This window comes from Sylvia atricapilla, chromosome 6 (genome assembly GCF_009819655.1).
Source record: "Sylvia atricapilla isolate bSylAtr1 chromosome 6, bSylAtr1.pri, whole genome shotgun sequence".
In the NCBI taxonomy this organism is placed as follows: domain Eukaryota; kingdom Metazoa; phylum Chordata; class Aves; order Passeriformes; family Sylviidae; genus Sylvia; species Sylvia atricapilla.
The window spans coordinates 59,508,901-59,525,854 of record NC_089145.1 but is presented as its reverse complement, the minus strand read 5'-3'; the positions used below and the strand labels follow the sequence as shown (position 1 = coordinate 59,525,854).

The 16,954-nt window shown below is 39.1% G+C and overlaps 1 protein-coding gene and 1 long non-coding RNA gene across 6 annotated transcripts; both read left to right on the top strand.

Annotated features, from left to right (window-relative positions):
* The first annotated feature begins 237 nt into the window (after positions 1-237).
* Positions 238-15,368, top strand: SRP54 (signal recognition particle 54). Of its 5 annotated transcripts, none has more exons than XM_066322111.1 (16): positions 244-444; positions 3,829-3,937; positions 5,300-5,391; positions 5,972-6,056; positions 6,575-6,679; positions 8,242-8,308; positions 8,395-8,452; positions 9,098-9,248; positions 10,136-10,284; positions 11,647-11,747; positions 11,853-11,939; positions 12,358-12,431; positions 12,682-12,790; positions 13,563-13,733; positions 14,183-14,278; positions 14,904-15,368. In XM_066322111.1, the coding sequence occupies exons 2-16, from the start codon at positions 3,860-3,862 to the stop codon at positions 14,993-14,995; spliced, it is 1,515 nt and encodes a 504-aa protein (XP_066178208.1). In that variant the 5' UTR covers positions 244-444; positions 3,829-3,859; the 3' UTR covers positions 14,996-15,368. The 5 variants fall into 5 exon arrangements, with proteins under 5 accessions (XP_066178212.1, XP_066178208.1, XP_066178210.1 ...); XM_066322113.1 differs by lacking the exon at positions 244-444 and adding an exon at positions 484-870; XM_066322112.1 differs by lacking the exon at positions 244-444 and adding an exon at positions 484-893.
* LOC136363053 (uncharacterized) lies at positions 3,951-5,222 on the top strand. Its single transcript, XR_010743890.1, has 2 exons — positions 3,951-4,209; positions 4,248-5,222. It is a non-coding gene; the product is annotated as an uncharacterized lncRNA (long non-coding RNA).
* Positions 15,369-16,954: the final 1,586 nt, after the last annotated feature.

Here is a 16,954-nt window from a genome sequence, read left to right as displayed (position 1 = left end):
CGGGAGCGCGACGCCGACCGGAAACGCGCCTTTGGCGCATGCTCGGAGCCGCCCTGCGGCGCCCTCTCCCGGCCCGGGCTCGCGCTGCCGCGGGACGCCGCGCCAGGCCCCGCCCTCCGCTGTGGTGCGGCCGAGGGGGAGGAGCTCCGCCCTCCCTGCCCCTCCCGCGGCCACGCCTCCCGCCCGGCTTTAAGGAGGCGCCGCGCAATTCGCGCCTCCGCCGCGCGGGGTTTACACGGCGCCACCTTAACGACGCGGAGGGCCAGCGCGCGTCCCGGAAACGGAAGCCGACGGCGGCCTGTGGGGCGACGGCCAGTGCTGACGTTTCCCTGGTCGGCGGCGGCCGCGACTCGTCGCGCTTCCAGCGGAGTGTCGCTGGGCGGCCTCGCCCCGGCGGGCAGGGCTGGGCACGGCTCCGCCCGCGGGCCCCGCGCCGCGCTCCCGGTGAGTGTTCGCGCTGCCGCCGCAGCTGCTCCGTAAGCGGGACCGCGACCCGTGGCGGATTCTCCCTGACGCGGAGGGGCCCCGGCCCAGTCCCGGCGGGGAAGGAGGAGGCTCCGGTGCCGATCCCGGGGACGGGCGGCGGTCTGTCCTGCGGCAGCCTGGGCCGGGCAGGGCCCTCACTCCGCCGAAGCTCCGGGGGAACCGTTCTGGGCTTCCCGACCCCAGCTGCCGCTGTCCGCAGCACCGGGACGGGACTCGCCCAGCCGCCGTCCGTGGCCAGCCCTGGGTGCCCGGAGAAAGGCAGCGGCCGGGTACATATAACAGGCTGTGCCTTCGTCATTTTTCCCGTGAAAACGAGGGCATTGGGCCGTAAGCGACAGCCGTTCCCTGCTGCTGCCTTTGGGGCGCCTTCCTGTCGTGAGCCGGGTAATTTTAGAAGGTGGAAACTCGTAAGTGAGGTTGAGTGTAGCTGCAGGAGCACAAGGCATTCCCACCTGTGAAACAGCCGCTTGTCCCTTCCAGTGTCAGACTTGATCTTAATCCATTTATGGGTACATGTAGTACAAGTTTGTTGGACAGTTTTTAAATGTTCTTTTGCTTGTTATCTTTTGAAACACCTGTTATCTTTTAAAGCAGCTGTTTAAACTGCTGTTACCGTTATGCCTGTATTTTTTTTTTTTCGAAGCGCCTTACATTAGAGCATTGCTAGTGTCGCAGGGGGGATTTGGTCGGAGGTTTATGCTGGGCAGGCTGTCTCTCCAGAGTGGCTTCACTGCTGGTTTGCTGTGCCGTGATAAGACGTGCACTATTTCTTCTGGTGGTGTGTGGCTGAAGCACAGAGCTCTCGGGACGTGGCAGGGAGCTCAGCATGGAGGGATTCAGTGTGCAGAGGCCAGCCCGAGGCAGCCTGGCTGTGTCCTGGGGCTGACCCAGGGGTTTAGCCCTGCTCTGTGTCTCTGTGGGGTGCTGCATTCCAGCGAAATCCTTTAGAACTACGCGTTCTGCAGCTATTGCTAATGCCCTTCTGGCTACCTGCCAGCCCAAGCTGGCTACCTGCTGACACATCTTACGTGGCTTTTTGTCTGGAGTGTGGTTCTCCACTTGGATGGACCTTGTCACAAGTTCTGTTAATTTCTGTACTTGGCAGCCCTTAGGAATTCTGATGGCTTATGATATTTTAATGTGCTAGTGAGAACAGTTGATATGAAAATGCTTAAACTCGTCTCCCTAGCAGAGGATTTGAATTATAGGAATAATTGTAAGGCTATCAGAAGAAGCTTTAGGAATTCTGCAGAGGAAACATTCATTTATTAGGGCATAATTCACTTTCTGTATTTGGAGATCTGTAGAACTCTGGAAACTAATTCTAAATATTGAGTGATCAGATGATTTCTGTATGTTGGTCATCTTGTCACATTTCTTAGCTAATATATCCAAGTATTATAGTTAATTTTTGGCATTGGTTACCATTTTAGCAGCTCAAAGCTTACTGAGTTGCAGGGTTATTTTTAAAGGTTTGGGGATTTATTTTTTCTTACACAGAAAGAAAAGTTTTTTCACAGAATGCGATTATCACAGAAAATTGTCTGGAAAATGTTTTGAACGTCTGTTCTGCTGAGCCTGTTTGGTAGAGCCTGCTGATGATAATGCTTTTTCAGAATTGCCCTGCAGTAATGTGACTGGTATGCCTTGTAAGGAGACCTTGGAGTTTTACCACTTCAGATAACACACAGCAGTCTTCTTCCAGCAGTGTAAGAAGATGGACATCAATTCCTATTAGTGCACTGGTTTGCAAATACTCTGCTGGCAGAGTTCCTTAGGAAACGGCATTGTGATGGATATCATTGCTTTCAGTGATCATTGTATCATTGTATGTTCAATGTACATGAAATCTAAAATGTGTAAATATATTTGTTTGTGTCATTTGCCATACCCAACTCCTGTACTTACGTAGGATTTATTTATTCTCCATCTTCTGAAGCTCCTGGAGACTTTGCTCTGCATTGTGACCTCAGTATCAGGGCAGAGTGGGTTACACCTTGTTTTGGGGCGTTTGTTGCTGGTTTAACCCACCAAATTGGTAACAATAGTAGCTCTCAATTAGACAAAGCAGTCTGGAGGTTGGCTTGCATGAGTGTTTTGTTTTAGCTCTTTTGGAATGTATCTTTTATTATTTATAAGCACATTTTAAGCCATGCTTTTTGGGGGTTGTGCAGCTGATAAATCTCAATGTGTGTATACAGTGAGCTGCTTTGTTAGCCACGTTGGAGCCCTCTCTGTTAAATAAATTAGAGTGTAGCTAGTGGTGGATTCTTCATTTCAGTAAATGGACTGGCCTTTCTTCTCTGTTTTCTTATATGAGACAGGGGAAGTCACAAAAATCTTTGACACTCTCCTCTGTTTTGGTTAGAGGCTCCCATTATTGAGAATTTGGCTTTCAGTCCTGAAAGGGGGAGCTCAGGTATGAGGTTCCAATTTGGGCTTTCAGCAAGGAAGTAGCTTCAGCTGACTACAGGAGAGCAACACTGAAAATAGAAGATAAACAAGAAGTATTTCAAGTGTTCCATTTCAGCTGTAGCTCTGGTGTTGCAAATTTTTGCTCTTCAGACAAGTTTTGGTTTGCCCTTAATCAGAATTTTAGGTTGCTAATTCTGCCATGAGTTCTCCTGAATCTTGCCACCTGATAAGGGTAGTGGAGTGGTTTTGCATGTTTACTAGAATGTGTACCCTTCAGAAATTAATTTCTGTGGTTTCCTAAGTGTAAATTATGGTGTGCTTTAGGCTTATATGTGAGATTTGTGTTTCTAGTGAACAAAAATAGTCTGTTTTTCCAATACAGCTATTAAAAACTACAAATTAATTTTGTTTATTAAAATACAAGCATGTTTGTGGGGTTACTGAAATGGGAAATTCAGTTTGATTTAGTGAAAGCTGGATAAAATGCAACTGATAAATAATGTTGCAAAATATTGCTTCTGGTCATACTGTCTTTGCAGGATGCAGAGTTTTTAGGCTATTCTGCTTGATTTTATTCTGTCTTGCAGCATATTGCTGATAAGAGCATAAAAAGAAGTGGGCATTTGTTCTGGAAGTCTATCTGGACTGGTTTGGTTTTATTTCTTCATGGTGAATTCAATGCACATTTATTCTACACAGTGAAATCCTTCCTAATTGATTTGTGGTATCTCTTTTTAAATAGGCCATCAGGATTGCCTAAAATTAACTTCAGGCCAATATTTCCTAAAAATAACTTTAAAAAAGTAAAACCTGTGTGCGTTCTGGAATGCAAAGCAGGATTCTTACCCAAAAGCTACTTGAATAATGAATTTGTGAAGGCATAGATTCAACTATTTTAATTTTTTTTTTTTTTAATTTTTTTTCCAGATCCTTCTGAGTCGTACTTGAAGCCGCCAAAATGGTTCTGGCAGATCTTGGAAGAAAAATAACTTCAGCACTGCGCTCACTGAGCAATGCCACGATTATCAATGAAGAGGTATGCACTGTACAAATGTGATGCCACTAACACTGAACAAGTTCTGAGGAAAACTTCTCAAAGGCTGATGAGAAGCTTGAAGTGGGCTCCCTAAACTTGTTTGTTTTCTTCAAGTGAAATTTCTGCTAGGGGTTTTAACCCCCTAATAGTACTGCTAGAACTTAAAAGTAGATTTTTATGTGGGTCCCATGGTCAAAGGGTCCTTGAGCCTGGTGGCTTTACTCAGGGAGGTTAGTGGAGGCAATGTGTGCTTAAGTTTGTGTGCTATTTCTGTGGAGGTAATGTGTGCTGAAGTTTGGATGGAAGGTAGGGGCCTGCTCTGATTTCTGTGTGTGCACAGGCAGACTGTGGAGATGTGTACCAGGCTGCAGGAAGCTGAAATGTGGAAGAACAAATGTAAGCTTTGCTGTCTGAAATGTGGGGAGTGTGTTGCATTTGCTGCCTTTATGTTCAAGCCAGTGTGTGGTTCTGCAAGTTTGTTTGGCTTAGTATGGTCTGTATTTTCTGTAATTGAGGGTTTGAAATTGGAACTCAGTGTGCTCTGTCATAGGAGTTCAATACAAGGTGGAAGAATAGCTACTGTGATGGTTTCAAAGTGTCTGAATACATGGATTACTAGAAACTCTTTTCAGGTGGCTTAAAGAATAGGCTCATGGAGAGCTGTAGGGTTAGAACTTATGCACAGAGAAAATGTTTTCATGTGTTTTCTGCTGGGAGACAAGTAATCTTTAACTGAATCAAATACAACCCAGTTAAACTTTATCAGCAATGGAAATTTTTTTCCTGCACCAGCTCAAGATGTGAAAATGAGGCCATTTATGCAGCTGTTACTTTCAGAAGAATCTTTCTGTTCCAGACTTTGAAAAGTCAGAATAAACAGGGTTTCTAGCTGAGGCACTTGCTTGCCTAAAAGGCATACAATCAGAGCAGCAGTCCAGTTTCTGAAAATGCAGGTAGCAGGGTGTCCATCTTTAGCATTTACAGAAATGATGATGTGATCTGAGACTTTTTTTGGTGTACTCTTGAAGGAGTCCCCAGAGGGGAGTTCAGGAAGTCTTGCTGCCATGTGAGCTGTTGGCCATAACACAGTAGGAAGTGTTTTGCGTTAGTTTTATGTAGTGTGCAGTTGCTACAATTGTGAACTCTTTCCTTTCAGATTTAAATTGTGTTTATGTAGGAACAAATGCACAGACTTTTTTTTGTGACAGTTGGTTTAATGATGGGACTACATGCATTTAGTTTGTGAAAACCATGGTTCTATCATAAATAAAGTTTCACATTCTTATGTTGACCTAATGGTGACCTAGTTCGTCTCTGTGTATTGTAAAACAATTTTTCTGGTTTTTCTTTTATACTCCAAAGGTTTTAAATGCTATGTTAAAAGAAGTATGTACAGCATTACTGGAAGCTGATGTTAATATCAAACTTGTGAAGCAACTTAGAGAAAATGTCAAGTAAGTGAAATAATCAAAATGCATTCAACTTTTGATATTTGTGAAATTTGTAATTTGACGTTACAAAAGAACAACTAATTTATAACTTAATATGTTGGGGTATTTTTAGACACACACAGTTTTCTTTTAACAGGAAAACAGCTGTTTTAACTAAATGTTCATCCAGTGCCATCAAAAGAATCTTTGGTCAAATTTAGCCATTTATTGCTGTTACAGGCGTGTTTCAAAAATCTGTTGCTGTCATCAGTTGAGTTGTCTGATAAACAAGTTCTTCATTACTTCATGGGCACATCATCTTCACATGTTCTGTGCTGGCTATAAATAGATCTGTGGATGTGACTAGCACTGTTACCTTGCCTATTTTCAGATGTAATTTAAGCAAATGCAAGTCTGAAAGATGCATTTTAGAAATCTGTTTTTGTTCCTCTGTGTAAAGATGTCTCCAGGTCACTTCTTAAGTACATCTTATGTGAAAATTGAGAACAAATCGGGGTGCTGTTGCAGTTGTTACAAAACTTTATTACTAGGTTCAAGTGATGCTTTAAGTTATGCTATTGTTTCATGCTTTTCTTGAACACAGGTCTGCAATTGATCTTGAAGAAATGGCATCTGGCCTTAACAAAAGAAAAATGATCCAGCATGCAGTCTTTAAAGAGCTTGTTAAGGTAGGACTTCAAAATTCTGCATTGCATCACTTTCCTTGTTCAGTCTGGGAGTAGTGCAGTGACAAGCCAAGCTTTTAGGTGGTTATGTGATACCTGCAGTTATGTTTTCTGATGTGAGGCTTCTTACTATTGCAAACAGTAGTATTCTCATTGAAACTACTTCCTGGGCATTTCTCAAACTAACTTCAGTTTAAGCTTTAAGTTCAATTGTTCTTACTCTTCAATTGAAATGTAAAGACAAGAGTAAAGGATTTATATACAGGCCATCCTGACTGTGCTTGGTGTTAGAAAGAAATTAACACTGTTATTGCAGAATATTATATACTATAGGTATCCTGTAAGGGCTGTTGCTGTTCACTGTAAATCAGCAAAAATCTAAGCCAAATGAAGATGAGAATGTGCAAAAACTGTTTTTCTCCTTTAAATATGAAACCAGGCAGCTAGCAGACTGTGACACCAGCTCTTCTGTGCTTTTGAAATTTGGATCTGCTACCTTTTTGTTGCTTTTTGTTCTTTAGCTTGTAGATCCTGGAGTCAAGGCATGGACACCTACCAAAGGAAAACAGAATATTATAATGTTTGTTGGTTTGCAAGGAAGTGGTAAAACAACAACTTGTTCAAAGGTAACATGCTATGGATCTCTGTTTAGTTTTTAGTTTGTTGGGTTTTCTTTTACTTGGGGAAGCTGGTGGTCATTGGGCTCCTTAGGTAGGGATCTGTGCTGGTTTTCTTAGGAAGTTCTAACTCACTACCATGTAGAGATGTGTTTGAGATGGGTTTCTGATATGAGATCAATGTTGAAAGTAATATTCTTTTGGGGCAACTTATGGCTTGTAGAATTTCCTTCAGAAATTTGACTGAATTATTGATGAAACAATACTCTATAAGAGAGTCTTTCTGTTTGTCCTTGTACTTAGTGGAGTTAAACCACAACATTGTAGTTCACTTTCTAGATTTAAGACTTATACAAAGAATGGTTGTTCATTGCATTTCTTATTTAGAAAAATCAGTGGAATTTGGCCTTTGTATTATATACCTCAGTTAAGTATAAGTTGGTGATATGAAACCTCTTCCAGCCATAGATTCATTGAGGAAATTTGCATTTGTATTTTTTTGAGGCTAAAAAAAGAATGCTCTGAATCAACATATCTTCACATCTGCAACAAGGCCCTTCCCTGTTAGTTAGTGTAAGGTCAAACAGCACACCCTTCCTTGTGGGTTCATCCATTAACTGTGACAGGAAGTTTTAATCTTTGCTTTCCATTTTCCAAGAACCTCCTGGACTGTTTGGGTTTCACCGTTTTGCTTCTCCAGCAGATGTCAGGGTAGTTAAAGTCCCCCAAAAGAACCAGGGCCTGTAGAAGGCCTTGTCTGCTTGCTCCTTCTGATCAGGTGACCTGTAACAAACACCCACAACAGCACCACCCTCACTAATCTGCCTGTTTATTTCAAACCATAAGCTCTTGACTCACTCATCATTCACCCCAAGACAGAGCTTGATACATTCCAAGTGCTGAGACGAAATTATCCTGTGGAAAAAAGACACATCTTAGTTGGTTTTTTGTCATCTCCTTTTGAGATTCACACATAGTGAAATGTTCAGGATAGCCTGCTCTGATTTCAGAAGACTTTCATAGTGCTTATGTAGGTGAACTTTATATTTGTCTTTGGTCAGTGTTTTATGAACATACACAGCTGAGTGTTGTAGGAAGGTTAAGGATTCTATCCACTGCTTTCAAACGTGTCCTTTCAATGGAAATACCTTTGTTCCTCTGGAAGTACAGAAACAGAGAGCTGTACAAGTTGTAGCCATTATGGTACCTGATAGTGAAGTATTTCTTTGGGTAGTATCTACATGCTAGTCCAATGGGTAGTATTAACAGTAAGAAGAATTCAGGAATTAGTAAAATGGGAACTTAAGTTATTTGTAGTCATTCCTGGAATGTGTCATTTCAAGAAATGGAAATCAGGAGTGGAGTCAAGCAGGAGTTTTCATCTTGCTATTAATGATTATTTATAACATGCTTTCCTAAATAATGACCATTCTAACAGTGAAGAGTCTTACTGTGTGGCCTCAGTTATAGCAAGGGTGGCTTTGTGTCCTCTGTGTGTGACTTCAAGCTGTTAGAAGTGTCTTGTCAATGGGACTTTGGTGTAACCACTTGTTTTGGGTTTCATTTCACAGTTAGCATACTTCTATCAGAGGAAAGGCTGGAAGACTTGTTTAATATGTGCAGACACATACAGAGCAGGTAACACAGACTTTAATGATGCAGTTCTCTGTCTATAATATTTGAAAATTTTCTTAAGCAGTCCCTTGACTATACCTGTCTTACAGGTGCTTTTGACCAGTTAAAGCAGAATGCCACAAAAGCAAGAATTCCCTTTTATGGGAGGTAAGCATCTTTCAGAATCACTTTGGAGAACAATTCAACTCCAATTATGTATTGTTCTGTATTGAACATTTTGCACTAACCCCCATCTAGCATTGCCAAATTGCTTTTATATCAATTTATATCAGTAATACATTCCGAGTCATAGTTGCTCTGACCAGTTGAGAATTCTGCCCAGTTCAGTATAGTGCCAGGAGCAGCAGGTAGGATAGTATACAAAGAGATCAGGTGTCCAGGAATAATTCCCTATAGTGGTTACTCCATGTGTAGCAGCTCACAGACTTTTACCAGACATGGTCAGATTTTTGGGAAGTATCTCACAGATCAAAGGATATTATTTTGGGGTGCTTAATTTTTGTTATCAAATAGAGACAGAGGTGGACCTGAAATGTCTTTTATAAAGCAGTAAATAACTTTCCCCTAAGCTTCACTGCAGGTGAATTGTCTAGATGCTCAGCTAAAAATCTTATTTGAGGGAGGGTGGTGTAGAACTGACCAGTAAGGGTAAATGGCTTAGGAAGACATTTTTAACCAATTTTTGCTTTACATAAGAGGAATTCCTTCTTGAAATTTAGATAGATTTATAGTTAACAGGTTTATAGTCAAGTGATTAAATTCTGAGTCTCTTTGTTTCTCTTTTTTGATCAGTTATACAGAAATGGATCCTGTAATAATTGCCTCGGAAGGTGTTGAGAAATTTAAGAATGAAAACTTTGAAATAATCATTGTTGATACAAGTGGACGTCACAAACAAGAAGACTCTTTGTTTGAAGAGATGTTACAAGTTGCTAATGCCATAGTGAGTATTTTTGAGAAATACAGTAACTTGGCATAATCATTTGATGACAGTTCATTCATCTTTATCCTGTGTTCTGTGTGCATTTTGCTTTAACTCCTAGATTATATTAGAAATTACAGATATGAATAAGCAAGGGCTGAATGACCAGTGTTTTTTAGTTTTGTGACCGTTTTAATTCTTCTGTTCTTCTCTTCAAGGATGCTTGCATATAACCAGACTGCCATTCCTGCTTTAACTTTTCCTTTCTGGGATCTTTGCATTGAAAAACTAGATAAAAGAACCAGTCTGGTTTCCTTTAACTATGAATACTAAAGTTTCTGTGATTGTCACAAATAATTGCACTGAAACACAGAAGATGATTGGATAACTTTCAACTCTTTTGATATGTAAATGAAGATGCTGTTTCTATAGGTTTAAAAAGTCTGGCTATTTCTTTGATTCTGTGGTCTTGCATGACAATATGACTCTTTCCACACAGTTCCTGCTAATGGCTAACTTATTTTTAGAGGAATGGATATATTAAATATCCAAATGTAAAGCCAAATGGAAGATGTTAACTGATATCTACAAGCAGTTAATAGCTATCTTATTGGCTCAAGATACTGGCTAAAATCACTTCAGTCATAACTAATAAGCACAAACCTATTAAATTGTTATGGTTTGTGTTGTAGATGAATCATATAGTTATACAGCATCAGAATTTTTCAATGGTCCTTAGTTAATACTGTTCATAAAACAGTGGTCCTGTTTTAAACTCTAGCATACAGCTCTGATATACTGTTATTGCAGTAAGTTCTGCTCCTGAACCTACACAATAATAATACTAATGCTTGAACATTGCTTAGTAAAGCAGGAAATTATTATTTTATGCATCTCATTTCTCCTAGCAACCAGATAACATTGTTTATGTGATGGATGCTTCCATTGGCCAAGCTTGTGAAGCTCAAGCTAAAGCTTTCAAAGACAAAGTAGATGTAGCTTCTGTTATTGTTACAAAGCTGGATGGACATGCCAAAGGAGGTGGAGCTCTTAGTGCGTAAGTACTGTGGTGTAATAGTGTCCAACATCTGGCCCTGCACAGCCAGCCAGATGTGTTAGTGTCACAGAAACCTGTCCTATGAAGTGTCACTCTCACACTGCACAGAATCTAAGTCAGTCACTGTCACACTTTGATTTGAATCCTCCTTCTGGTGGGTAGGATCACCTGTTGATATTTACCATCACAATCTGATGATATGATGTATTTTCAGTCCAGTAGTTTGTATTGTCACAGGTCAGACGTTTGTCTTCTGAAATCAGCATCAAGCAATATTCATTGCATATTGATTATTAAGTGTTTTCCAGAAAGATAAATTTGGGGTCAGTAGATATATGACTTACATTAAGAGTTTTGCATCTCCAGATTTTCTTTCCAAAAGGGGAAAAAGTGCTCTTATCTAGTGACCTTAAAACTGTAATGTAAATCAAACCTCTGGATTGGCCATGTCCTGAAACTTGGTGAAAAGTTGTCTGCAGTCATACTTACCCAAATTCCTTTCTTGGTGGACTTCCCATATGCTGTATCTTGGCAGAATATAAACCAGAAAATGTTGCATTTTATCTTCAGCCTTACATGCTTGTTCCAACTGCCTTTCAATGATACAGCTTGTTGGGAGCTGAGATGTTTTGTCAGAACAGTCAAAATAACTGACCCTGACTTGCTATATCCCTGCCTGACTTTGATCTCAAGTGTTGGAGTTCTTAAACTGCCATATGTATTTTGCTTTATTTATAGCATGATGTTATAGAATCATACTAAAGTTTTGGTGTTTTCATGTGGCTCTTGTTTGAGTTGTCATGTGCACACTTTTGTGCCTGAAGTGTGCTGTGTTTGCTCTGTACTGTCTGTGGACTGGAAACTGAACTTTATCTAAAAGTTAGTGCCAGTGTGGTGGAGAGGTTCTGAGTTATGTCTGAGCTTTTTCCTGTGTTGAAAGTGAGATTGTCTTTTCTATGTGGTACCTTAAATTGTAATCAATGCCAGTCATCTGACAGTATTATCATTAGTATCAGTGTATGTATCAGTAATATCCCAGTATTAGGATAAATTGGAGATGATTTGTTTTTCTTTCTTTCCTCTCAGGTTTCTTAAACTCAGCAATGAAAATTAGCAACTTCTATTTCTGGTGATGATTTTTTTCTAAATACAGTTTGTATTTTGTAAAGTACTAATTGGAGAAAAATCTTTGTAATTACTCTGAGCTAAACATCCAAATGCTGGGTGTTCTTTCATTAATAGTTTGAGGAGTAAGACAGATACTTCAGACAGAGTGCATAGTGTTGATGATGCCTAGCTGATTATAGTACAAAAGAGGGATGGTGTTCGAGAGGCCATTTCATAAAATACCTTTTGTTGCAGAGTTGCTGCCACGAAGAGTCCTATTATTTTTATTGGAACTGGCGAGCACATAGATGACTTTGAACCCTTTAAAACACAGCCTTTCATCAGCAAGCTGCTTGGTATGTTCTATGTACAACTGTACTTAAAAGATACTTAGAATTGGATAATGGAAAGTCAAAGTGTAATATTTTAATGCTAATTTCAGATCTGTTTTCTTTATCCAGGTATGGGTGATATTGAAGGATTGATAGATAAAGTAAATGAGTTAAAGTTGGATGATAACGAAGCACTCATAGAAAAGCTAAAACATGGTAAGTTATTGCCAAAGCCTGAAGAGCAGATGCATTGCAGTGAACTGACTGTGGCAGGTTCTCTGTGACAGGGACCACTGAGTTAATTTGTGTCTCCTGTTGTGTGGAGACAAACAGCTTATTCATGTGCTCAGTGAAGAAGGGTTATTCTTTCTCTAGTAAAGGTGGTGGCCAAGTAAATTGGACTGTGTTTTTCAAATGATAAGTCTGTCAGATTACATCTGCAGAATAACTAGCTTAATGGCTCAGCATGTGCCATCTGAAACTGTTCAGCCATATTAGTACTGAAGAGATTTATTTATCTACTTATCTATGTAGTATAGTATTTACCTTATGAATACAAAGAATAATTGAAAAAGGAGAGTATGACCAAAATGTTAGTGTGACTTCTAACTTTTCTTTTGTTGTTGTGCTTCAGGTCAATTTACATTAAGAGATATGTATGAACAATTCCAAAACATCATGAAAATGGGACCATTCAGTCAGATCTTGGTTAGTTATCCCCAAAATAATTTTATTTTATCAGATTTTTCATTGATATTTGACAAATTTCTGTAAACTTAAAACTCTTCATTGAAATTTGTTCTAATCTGTGCTCTGTATTTTTCAAAAAGGTGAAATGATTTGCCTGCTGCAGCATGTAACTACTGAACTAACAGTTGCTGTCTATATTTCTTTCTGCTTAATTAAAGTTAGCCTTGCCTATTCTGACACAGCTTTTGTTTTCCATTCTTAAAACAAGGGCATGATCCCTGGTTTTGGAACTGACTTCATGAGTAAAGGCAATGAACAGGAATCAATGGCAAGACTAAAGAAACTCATGACTATAATGGACAGTATGAATGATCAAGGTAAAACAAATTTCCCCCACTGTTTCTTTCTTTATTGTTGAACAAGCTTATTTAGAGAGAGCATTCTGGAAACAAAAAAAAAAAAACATTGCAGCATGTACAATGACAGAAAATAATGACAAGAAATATTTAACATTTTTGGGAATAGCAAGGAGTACATGTGTCTCCAAACTTCTTAATAAATCTAAATATTTAGAGATACTTTTCCTGTTGCTGCTCTGTCTTGTGCAGATTAGGTGAGATTTTGAATAATTTCCATTCTGTTGGAAATCAATTTTTTTTATTCATAGTATTGTAACTGTTTATAAAATATTAATGCTATACTTGCAGATTAATAAAATATGTTAATCTTTAATCTGGCATTGCTGCCTTTTTCCTACCCACCCTCAAATTTATTTGGTGATACAGCCTGTCCTATGGAATTCAGTGTGGTTTGTAGTGCACCTTTCAGTCCTTTAGTAGTATGCTCTTACCCTTGTGCTAAACCCCATAATATGGCCTAAGACCAAGTATCCCAAGAGCATGATTTATTCACACAGCTTTTTTCTATCATGGTGATTAACATATGAAGATAACAGCTTTGTAGTGTTACGTCCTAGAATATTATGTCTCAATGATTTATGTAAAATTTTGCATTGTCACTTCTAAAACTAAGTTTTTTATTTTTTGGCTCAAAATTAAATTCTCAACAATGGGTTTGCTACTAGTTGTAACATTTTTAATGTCAGTGACTCAATGGATTTTTTTTTTCTTTTCCACACTGTAATTGCAGAACTTGACAGTACAGATGGTGCCAAAGTTTTCAGTAAGCAGCCAGGAAGAATCCAAAGAGTAGCAAGAGGCTCAGGTGTTTCTACCAGAGATGTTCAGGAGCTTTTGACCCAATACACTAAGTTTGCACAGATGGTGAAAAAGATGGGAGGCATCAAAGGGCTTTTCAAAGGTAAAAAAACCCCTAAACAACTAAATAAAAAACCCCAAACCAACACCAGAAACTCCACCCTAAAATTTATTAACTAAGGGGGGAGGTCACTTGATGTGTGAACACAAAGGAAATGAGAAAATACTGATTGGGAGAGGAGTAAGTAAGTTGTAGCTTGCTCATTTTCATGATGTTTGAAAGGTCTTTCATGTGACTGGTAAGAGCTGCACTGTTCTTCATGACACCAATGTGGAACTTAGCAAGGAGAGCTACTGAATTTCCATCAATGCAGACTTGATTACTCCTGCACTACTGACACTTCAGTCTGTTATGTGGAGTGCAGGGACTGCTGATCCTAAACAGACTTTTGAATGGCTGGTGTAGTAACTACTAATAGTGGACTCATGGATTTGAATCTAGAATTAGGATGTAACATTTGGCTTTGTTTTTGCTCTTTTCTTTTTATTTAGGTGGTGATATGTCCAAGAACGTAAACCCATCTCAGCTGGCCAAACTGAATCAGCAGATGGCCAAGATGATGGATCCAAGAGTTCTTCATCATATGGGTATGTGCTGACTTTTTATAGCTTCAAGAGAGGACTGCCAATTATAGTGGAGCATTTGAGATACAGAAGTGAGGAAGGAGATGGGAGACTGCATTGTATATCAGTATTAAGTGTTTCTAGGGTTTTCTAACAAGAATCAGGAAGTTTAGTCCAAATACTTTGCACTTAGCAGTGCTTAATCTAGTCCCTTATTTGGATTCAGCTCTCAAAATGAGCATTTGGAATGGTAAAGGATGTCTGTGGTAAAACAAATCTTCCTAGACTTCCCTTCTCTTCTAAGATTTGCCTCAAGTAATTAAATTTGACAAAAGCAACTTTAAATTATAAAGTTACCATACTAGAATATGATTGGTAGTAATCATTCCATCAAGTTTTTTTTTTCTTTTTGTCTAGTTCTTAATGCACAAGTCATCTTAAAACCTTCTTAAAGCCTGGTGTTTTGCAGACCTTTCTGTAATTACTCAGTTCTTTATTTTCAATACCTGTTAAAAACTTAGTTTGACTGTCTTGGGCTTCTGCCTTTGTAGATTACTGGAATAGTGTGTGTACAGTAATGTTGCCTCAGGCAAGAGAGCTGTCCTTCAGAGTTCATTAACACATTCATGTTCTCACTTATTTTCTGCAGGTGGCATGGCTGGTTTGCAGTCAATGATGAGACAGTTTCAACAAGGTGCTGCTGGGAATATGAAAGGCATGATGGGATTCAATAATATGTAAAGAAGCCTTAATACAAATGGACTTGGTTGACTCTTCATTGCAATTTCAGTGAAGTGAATTTGCTTTCTTCCTTTTTACAGTGATGAGAGAGTGGTCTTTTGAAATCTTATCCAGGCTTCTCAGTTTCTACATCTAATTTCTGAAAACTATTTTTGCTTAAATTAGTTCCTCTCCACTAATAACTGATGGCACAAAGAGTAATTCAATTTAATAAAACAAAATCATGATGTAAAATTTTAATATCTAGAGACACTTTTTAATCGTTTACATCAAATGGCAGCCATTATATTTGTAAACAACCTTGATCTTTGGTTATAGTAACATAAAATGTCACAAATATACTGTAAAATAAAATTTAAGTGGTTATAAACAAGGGAATGGCCAGTTTCTTCAGTTCCTTTTGACTGTCCTTTATCTGTATGTAATGAGATTATTTTGTGAGGTTTTTTTCCCCCCTAAGGATTGTTGTAATTCATGTTTGGCATAGATACTATAAGAATAGTTCAGCACCTGAATATGTGCTGTTTGTGCTCATCTGTGGAGGATTTTTAGAATGTGGGTGTGCTGTGCTCAGGTTTGTACAAGATTTTGTTGCATAGAATTTCATTGTTCTTCCCTTATACACAAAGAATCAAGGAACTGAAGAAGTACAGGTACACAAATACCAAAACTGTCTCATATGCTGAAGATAATCTTCATACCAGGCTGCCAGTTAAGCAGTTCTTTTGTTCTGGAGATAATTTCTAAAGCATATCAGATGGAATTCTGTGCTGGTACACTGAAATTTAAAACCAAGATAGCTGTATCTAACAGAGCATACTGCCCCAACACAGCTACAGTCTGATATTCATTTCCTATAGCAGTTCAGGATTTCAGCTTACTGTGCTGGTCTCAAAGGGTAGAATCCACAGGCACACTTCAGAAACTAGGTAGACCAAGATGAACCTTGAAATCCAACATAAATCTTGGCAAATATGGTAAGATCTTTTACCCTTATCTTAGAGTGTATTATAAATTTTAATATACTGCAGTGTTTACTGCAGTTTGTAAATGGACACCAATTGCTGCTGTCTAGATAAAAGTTAAATGCAGTAGTTAAAACAGGTGGGTCCCTCTGTCAGCCAGTTCTGAGATGGTGGCAGCTAACAGGGAATGTCTTTTATATGAAATTGTACTCTTGCACTAATAAAACAAGCTGTGCTGTAATGTAGTTTATAATGTGAAACTATCTCCTGTTTGATTAGTGCTGTGTGTTCAGTATATGGAGGATGCTGAAAAATCTTCAAGTACACCATCTACCTAAATGCACTGCATTTTATGCCTAGCATTAATCTGGAAAAGGATCAGTTAATTTAAATCTTTGTGTTTTAAATATAACAAAAGAATGAGTCCCTGTATATCACCAGCTTGCTGGGGAGCTGTCCTCAGCTACTGAAGGGGTGTGCTTCCTAAAACCTGATTTTTCTTTTTTATAGAATTTTCAGTTCTTGAGCAGTATAAACCAATGCAATATGCAAAACCATGCAGGAAAGAGTATGAAATCTTGGTTTGAAATGCAGCCCGTAGGAGAGAGTGGATGGTTAATGCTTTTGATGGAAATCAAACATGAATAGGGATATTGAGGATGAACAGTGAAGCACTGTGCTCCAGGACAGGCTCAGTCAGTCAAGTTACCAACAATTAACTCTATTTTCAGCTTGTGGCCTACATTTAGTTTTGACTTTGAGTTCACCATTTCTAAAGTACTAAAACTGCAACCAGATATGAAAAGAGCTGTCACTAGCTGAGTGTTGGCAGAGACAGGGGCAAATTGAGAATTATTTTTTAAGTCTGAGATGTGTCAATTGTTATTTCTAAGATATATGCTGGAATGAACAAAGTGTACATTGCTCTTAACTTGGCAAGCCAGGTAGAAAATACTTTGGAGTCTGCTTAGAAAAATTGCCCGAGGATCTCAAG